This window comes from Helobdella robusta, assembly GCF_000326865.2.
Source record: "Helobdella robusta unplaced genomic scaffold HELROscaffold_33, whole genome shotgun sequence".
NCBI lineage: Eukaryota > Metazoa > Annelida > Clitellata > Rhynchobdellida > Glossiphoniidae > Helobdella > Helobdella robusta.
In genome coordinates, this window is record NW_008704623.1 from 1,447,640 (window position 1) to 1,456,377 (window position 8,738).

The 8,738-nt window shown below is 37.5% G+C and overlaps 2 protein-coding genes across 2 annotated transcripts; both read left to right on the forward strand.

The window, feature by feature from the left end:
• Positions 1–6,199: 6,199 nt before the first annotated feature.
• On the forward strand, positions 6,200–6,836 carry HELRODRAFT_82522 (hypothetical protein; the record flags this gene model as incomplete). Its single annotated transcript, XM_009022830.1, has 2 exons — positions 6,200–6,423; positions 6,536–6,836. 2 exons carry the CDS (start codon positions 6,200–6,202, stop codon positions 6,834–6,836), a joined length of 525 nt encoding a protein of 174 aa, XP_009021078.1.
• Positions 6,837–7,710: 874 nt separating this feature from the next.
• Positions 7,711–8,348, forward strand: HELRODRAFT_82429 (hypothetical protein; the record flags this gene model as incomplete). Its single annotated transcript, XM_009022831.1, has 3 exons — positions 7,711–7,839; positions 8,038–8,085; positions 8,220–8,348. 3 exons carry the CDS (start codon positions 7,711–7,713, stop codon positions 8,346–8,348), a joined length of 306 nt encoding a protein of 101 aa, XP_009021079.1.
• Positions 8,349–8,738: the final 390 nt, after the last annotated feature.

An 8,738-nucleotide genomic window follows, 5' to 3' on the forward strand; every position in this document is an offset into this window, starting at 1 on the left:
GAATACTCATCTTAAAATATGCAAGGTTGGGAAGGATGTTGATTATGAGTGGAGTGAATGAATGAGTGAATGAATGAATGATTGAATGAAGGGTGGATGGTTGTATAAATAAAGAATAAATGGAAGGATGAATGATTAGACAGATAGAATCAATCAATCAATCAATTAACTAGTTTATAAAGCGCTATTTCCGCGATGTTCAACAGCGCTCCTCAATGAATTTTGCAAACAGATGGGTCTTGAGATCCGCTCTGAATTTCGTAAGTGATGGAGGAGTAGTCAGAGAAGGAGGTAGAGAGTTCCAGAGAAATATAAGATTCATCAGCATATAGCTGACTGGTGAAAGAAAAATTATTAGAGATACGAGGTAGTTCAGAAGTATAGAGTACAAATAGAAGAGGGCCAAGGATAGAACCCTGAGGTACCCCAAAAGTAAGGGTAGAAGAGTTAGAAGTAAAATTATTGAGAACAACAGAAGGAAACCGATTACACAAAATGACTATTTTGATTGTTAATATTTAATATTCTTAGGTCACAAGCAAACTGTCAATCATCCTAAAAGCGGTTACTGATTGGTCGAACTCGGACACGACTACATCTCAATCGACCAATCGTATTGCTCGATTCATCCATCGTTTGGCTGACGTCTGCGGGGTCCTACAGCAGTATGTTAATTTGGTTCAGTACCATGTCTCGAAACAGGTTATTTGCGATTTAAATTATAATTAAATATAATAATAATAATAATAATTATTATTATTATTATAAGAATGATAAAAATAAGAATAATAAATTTACTAATATTAATTTTATTATTTCGGTTATATTTAAGTAACTAAAAAAACTGACAAATTTTATTTTCCTCGCCAGGTGTCAGCATTGAAGGAAAGTTCCAAACTGCTGTCAATATTACTAAATGTCTTCGGCCAGTTAGCTGAGAAGGTTAGAACACACACACACAAACATACACACACACACACATACTCATACACACCACACACACACACATATATACTCAGACACATACATACACATACTCACACACACACACACACACATACACATATACACACACATATTCATACACACCACACACATACCTACATACACAGGGCTTCTGCAAGCCACCGGAACTGGCAAACAACGACGACGACGATGATGGGGCTACAGAGGGCACACAGTTTGGGGACGCGGAAGATGCTGGCATGGGTGAAGGTCGCGGTCTAAGGGATGTCAGTGATCAAATCGAAAATGAAGAACAGGTCCTTTGGGGATTTTATCCGTGAAATTTTTTCGAACTTTTTTTAAAAAATTGTATTTCAAGTTTGTAATTATTTATTTGTTTATTTAACTATACGACCATTCGGTCATATTCAATATTCGCTGCATCTCTGCTGTATACTTATGCTACTACTACTTCTGCTGCTACTACTACTACTGCTGCTGCTACTACTACTACTGCTACTGCTACTACTACTACTATTACTAATGATAGATTGAAGGTTTGAAGAATGACAAAAAGGAAGAGAAAAAAGATGATGATGAGGAAGATGAGGAAGATGGTGGTGGTGAGGATGACAAAGCTGTTGAAATGTCAGGTGACTTTGACGGAGAAATCAAAGATCCTAAAAAGAAAGGTAGTGATGATGATGATGATGAGGGTGGTGGTAGCGATGGTGAAAAAGACGATGATTTTAATGGTAAAATTCGTTTTTATACAGAAAATGACGACGATGATGATGCTGATGATGATGCCGATGATGATGATGATGTCGAAAAGCAAATGGGTGACGTTGGTGATGACGCCGATGAAGATGACAAACTGGACGAGAAGATGTGGGGAGATGATGAGGAAGAGGAAGAGGGCGATGATAGAGAAAATGAGGAAGTGAGAGTCTTCGAGTTTACGTTTTTAAACATTTTTGGTATTTATTGATCTAGACAATCACCATCATCACAGCAGTCACCATCATTGTCATCATCACCATCATTATCATCATCATCATCATCAGGACAGAAAACAGGAAAAGGGTAAGGGCACCAACGCAGCCAATCAGAAAGAACTTGGCGCCAAAGGAGCCGCCGATAATGATGATGACGATGATAAAAAGAAAAATGATGATAATGATGATGGTGACGGTGATGGTAATGATGATCGTCACGTGCCGGATTATGTAAGTTTAGAAAGTTTTTTCACGATATTGTTGAATATTTTTGTGTTAGTTTTTATTATTAATATTGCTATTATTATTATTATTATTCTCTGCAAGTCTGAATATGATGAGGAAGAAGACGAGAGGGCAGCCAAAGAAAACGAAAGCGAAACTAAAAAGGAAAAACCCGATAACGATAAGAACGAAAGTAATGATGGCAACATGGAAATCCCAGACGATCTAAAATTAGACGATGAAGATGGCGATAATATGGGTGAGTTGGTAGTGGCGGTGGTGATGATGATGATGTGGTAGTAGTGGTGATGGTGATGATGAAGACGACGACAATGATGATGATGATGATGATAAATTAATTTCTAAATTATTTTTCACAATTTTCAGACCACGTTCACGAGGAGATGCAGATAGACGGCAATGATGATGATGGTGGTGGTGGTGATGATGGTGATAATAATAATAATAATAATAATAATAATGACGAGGGTGATAATGATGACGATGATGATAAAGGCCTAGATGGTGAGGACGATGATGATCTTTTAGCTAAGGATTTGGAGAACCAAGAAAATAATGTGGGTAAAAACGAAGATGATGATGATGATAACAAAACTCATGATAATGATCCAGACCGTCCTGATAACGATGACGGTGGTGATGATGATGACCTTGCAAAGAAAGCTGGTATCGAAGCACTGGTAAGAAGATGATGACGATGATGTAATTGCGATAATTATACCTAAAATTATTATTATTACTTCCATTCAAATTTTATTACCCCCCCCCAGACGAATGACGACGACGAAAATGACGTCAGCGACGAACGGAAGAAGGAAGACGATGACGTCACGGCCGGCGACACGCATCACGTGACCAGTGATGTGCAGGGTTCGTCTGAAATTGAGATGGAAGATACGGCCGCTGTCACTCAGGATGATGTCGAAATGGAGGTCTGTGATTGGCTGGCTGGCTGGTCGTTTGTTGATTGGCTGATAAATTGATTGATTGAAAGATTGAAACATTAATCCTAATTCATTCCACCACCAGCAAGCACGCATCCCAACTCTTCATAATTTCATCATCCTTCAATTTATTCATTCTTTCAATTCATTTCATTTTTCACTTCATTCATTCTTTCAATTCATTCAATCTACAAATTTTTCCCGTTGCAGAGAAACGAAAATAAACCAGGCTACAACGTAAACAAAGAACAACAAAAACAACATGGCGACCCGAAAGATGACGTCAACAAAGTTACCACCGGAAGTTCCAAAGATAAGAAATCTAACAAGGTTATTATTATATTTTTGTTTAATTTTTTTCCCATAAAACATTTTTATTATTTTCAATTGGATAACGTTGAATTAAAGAAAAGGTCTTTTTAAACCAAGCAAGCGGTAATTCAGTCTATTAATCATTCATTCATCCATTCAACCATCCAATCACCAATTCAATCAACTAATCAATCAATCATACAACCAATCACCCAGTCTTCCATCAACCAGTCACTCAATTAACTTGTCAACCAACGAACAAATCAATCAATCATTCAGACAATCAACTAACCAATCAGTCAACTAATCAATCTACCAACCAATCACAATCTGCCAACCAATCATCAGCCAACCAATCACCAACCAACCAATCACCAACCGACCAATCAGAAGCGAAAACGGCAGCTGGACGATAATAGGTCGTTATCTTCTGAAGCATCAGACAGACCAGTGAAGAGGAACAAACATTTATTGGATGCCAATATGCTGAATGATGAAAACTATGATGATGAGGTTATGATAATGATGATACGATGATGGTGATGACGATGATGGTGGTGGTGATGATATTTGTAATGATGATGATGATGATGGCGATTTATTAACAACATCACGTTAGCTATCACAATTGTCATCATCATCGTCATCATCATCATCGTCACCATCATCAATACGTCATCATCGTCTTCATCATCATCATCATCGTCTTCATCATCGTCGTCGTCAACATCATCATCAATACCGTCATCATCATTATCAGGATCAGCAGCAACAACAGTCGACAACGTACATGCACCTTCCGAAACAACAACAACGACAAAAACACGACGCCGAAGTTGTGGCCGGTGCTACAGAACAACAACAACAACAACAACATAAAAATGTTGATGATGATGATGATGATGGTGGTGATGATGATGTTCTTCCTGATGATGATGATGAAGAAGAGACGGAAGAGAAGATGGAATTTGAGGTTGTTGTTTTTTTATTAATGTTTGTTTTCTCATATTCATTATTCCAACAAACGATTCATCAATGTGCCAAACAACTGGTTAATGGATTGGTTAATCATTCAACCAACCAATCAGTCAGTCAATCAATTAACCAATCAATCAACCAACCAATCAGTCAATCAATCAATTAATCAACCAATCAGTCAACCAACCAAAATCATCCAACCAACCAAAATCAACCAACCAATCCTTCAAAAAACCGCACCACAGAAGACCACAAACAACAAACTCAACAAATCCAAACAACAAAAAAAAAAAAAACACAAAAAAAAAAAACGACGTTGACAAAATAAACGTCATCGAGAACGTGACCTCAAAAACAAAAGGGAAAAAGGTCGATCGCAAAGGGCCCGAGAGAGGTCCGTCGTCATTATTAAACCTACCCCCAATGATGAAAAAGGGGAATATTATCCCGTCAGTAATTAAAATAATTCCAATTGGTTAATAATTTTATTAATAATATTAGTAGTAAGAAGAAGAAAAGAAGAAGAAGAAGAAGTATTAGAAGAAGAAGAAGAAGAAGAAGAAGAAGAAGAAGAAGAAGAAGAAGAAGAAGAAGGGGAAGAAGAAGTAGAACTGGAAAAAGTATTACAATAATAATAATAACAATAACAATTTTAATAATAATAATAATAATCCTGCCGCCAACAACAATAACAACAATCGTCGCCGTCGTCACAACAACCGTTACCCTAGCAGGTGGACAGCGAGAGAATGTGAAAGAAATTGAAAAAGGAGTGAAAGAAGCAGTTGCAGTTCAATCACGAAACAACAACAACTGCTGCTACGGTGGACTTGGTTTTTTATTTAATTAACCAATGGTGGTCCGTAAAATTCATCATGGGTGGGGTAAAATTCATCATGGGTGGGTAAAATTCATCGTGGGTTGGGTAAAATTCATCGTGGGTGGGATAAAATTCATCGTGGGTGGGGTAAAATTCATCGTAGGTGGGGTGAAATTCATCGTGAGGCTAATTTGAAGTTACAGTTATTGCAATCACGCACCCCATGAATGTTGCACATCATAGTATATATCTACTCCACTTGTATAATGTATAGTTAATTTCGGCGGTGACTTGTTGGTAGTTGATCATTGAGGCAGACCTATCGAGCGGTCCGGCCAATATTAGTGCCGACCGTTTTTTGTAGACCTTCTCGTAGAGGGTTCGATCGCGAGCCGAGCCGAGCAAGTGCAATTAGCTTGAAATTCACTCGAATCCAAGTTGAAATTTGTCGAAATTAATTGAAACGAGTCAAAATGTGAATTATTTTCGAACATTCATTAGTAGATCGTTGGTTGAACGACAGCATTGACGAAGGCCAGGAATCGAACATAAAACCAACAACTGTACCATTTAATCGATAAATTAATTAATTAAGCCGAATAATGATTCAATTTTGGCAGTTAATTCACGAATTAGGCCGAATGGTGAATAGATCCCGGCATTTTAACGATTAAACGATAGTTAGCAATTAGTATTATATTGCACGATAGGGATTGAACCTACCGCTGCTGATCACCCACAACAATCAACGAATTCGGGTTCGATTTCGATTGTTAATTAATTAAACCGCCTCACAAATATTTTCTCTCCGGGTCTCAATACTTTATAACAATACCGCAATGAATTATCCACTATGAATTTCACCCCGCGATGACTTTTACCCCAGATGAATTTTGTGTGTTTTCTGTTTGGGTCTGTCTACTAATCAATCAAATACTTTATCAACTAATATACCAATGGATCAACCAACCAATCAACTAACCATCCAACCAATCAATCAACCAAACAACCAACCAATTAACCAACCAATCAATCAACCAACCAATCAACCAACCCAGCAGGATGCATCAGACTGGCAGTCCCTATGGTACACTTACGAGAGCAGGACGAGCCATCTGGCCCAGGACCTCTGCGAGCAACTCAGACTCATCCTTGAACCTACCCAAGCCGCTAAGTTAAAGTTGGTGGTGGTGGTTGTGGAGATAGTGGTGATGGTGGTGATAAGTGTAGTAGTGGTGGTAATGATTATGGTGACGATAGCAATCCACTTGTAAAAATAATCCCCCCCCCAGAGGTGACTACCGAACTGGAAAGCGCATCAGCATGCGGAAGGTCATCCAGTATATCGCCAGCCAGTTCCGCAAGGATAAGATATGGCTGAGGAGGAGTAAGCTGAGCAAAAGAAGATACACTGTGATGGTGGCCGTCGATGATAGCAGTAGTATCACGTTCAATGATAGTAAAGAGGTAGGGAGGGGTATCATGATACTGGAGATGTTACTGATGATGATGGTGATGGTGGTGATGATGGTGGTGGTGATGATGATGAAGACAGCAGTAGTATCCTGTAGAAAAGAGGTAAGGGAGAATTAAACAGATACTGGAGATGTTACTGATGATGATGGTGATGATGATGATGGTGATGATGATGGTGGTGGTATTGGTAATGAATATTTTTTATTTATAATTATTTATTTTATTTTTTTATGATCCTCTGCAGCTGGTCTTCGAATCGCTATCCATTATCTCCAGTGCCCTTACAAAACTAGAAGTTGGCCAGTTAGGATTGTGCAGGTCGCGATGATGATGATGATGATGGTGATGATGATTATGATGATGATGATGGTGAAAGTTATGATGATGGTGATGATGGTTAGAGTAATGATGATGATGATGGTGATGATGTTTGCGAATAATTATCTACGTTCATTAAGATAGCTAAGGTAAAGTTATAAATGAATGAATGAATGAATGAGTGAGTGAATGAGTGAATGAATGAATGAATGAATGAATGAATGAATGAATGAATGAATGAATGAATGAATGAATGAATGAATGAATGAATGAATGAATGAATGAATGAATGAATGAATGATTACTTAAATAAATACATAAACACATTCACACACATACACAAGCAAACAAACAAACACAACAACAACAACACAAACAAACAGTTTCGGAGATTCCGTAGAACTATTGCATCCGTTGGACAAACCGTTCACACCCACTTCCGGCGGATATGCCCTATCCAAATTAACTTTTCAACAAAAGAGCACCAATTTTATTCCGGTGATGATGTTGATGATGATGGGATAATAATAAATAATTACTATTATTAATAACATAATAAATAATAATATTGTCTTGATAATGATCACGAATCGTCATAACTCACGCACAGATGCTAAGGACGGTTACAGGCTTGATGACGTCATCGTCGTCGTCATCATCGTCGTCATCAGGGATGGCTCACCAGCTGCTGATAATAGTATCGGACGGACGAATTCAAGAGAATGTAGGTCGGGTCAAACCATACGTCAAGTTGGCCACGGAGAGAGGAATATTTATCGTCTTTATAATCGTTGATACCAAGGTATTGGTTTTGATACTTGTATTTGTGTATTCACTCACTCGTTCATTCATTCATACCCATATTCATTCATTCATACATGCATTTATTTATTTATTCATTCGTTCGTACATTCATTCATTCATTCGTTCATTCATTCATTCGTACATTCATTCATTCATTCGTACATTTTTTCATACATTCATTTGTTCATTCAACCAGAGTTCAATATTGAGCATAAGAAACCCAATTGTTGACGAAAGACAACAGGTTCATTTTAGAATTATTATTATTATTGTGTTATTATTATTGCTATTGTTATTGTTGATGTTTCTTGCAGCCACCATTTCGTCATCATCACCGTATATATGAATAATAACCACCATAATTACTTACCACTGCAGATCCGTCTGGAGCCATACATGGATTCATTTCCGTTTCCGTATTACGTCATAATCAGGGATGTGACGAATATTCCGCAGACGATGGCCGACGCTCTCAGACAGTGGTTTGAACTGGTCGGCCAAAAGTGACCTTGACCGAATGCGATCATTTGGTGTAAATTAAGGAAAGATTTAACTATATTTAATTAAATGATTGATTGATTGACGAACTGATTGAGTGATTAATTGGTTGATTGATTAACGCGCTGACTGATTGATGACTGATTGACAGGCGGATAAAATATTGAAGTGCCCTCTCTTATTGGTTGGTTGAACCAACACAGCGCTAATTAATTCTAATTATTTCTTTATTGGTTTACTGATTGATTAGTCAAGACTGGCCTCAGCTTGTGGCTTAATAGGATGATTAATTAATTAAGTGGTTAATTTATTAATTAAATAACTCGTTAACGTTCTTTTGATTTCCCAATTGGTTCAGGAGTTATCCAAGAACGTCTCATTTATTTTAATTTAATGTTA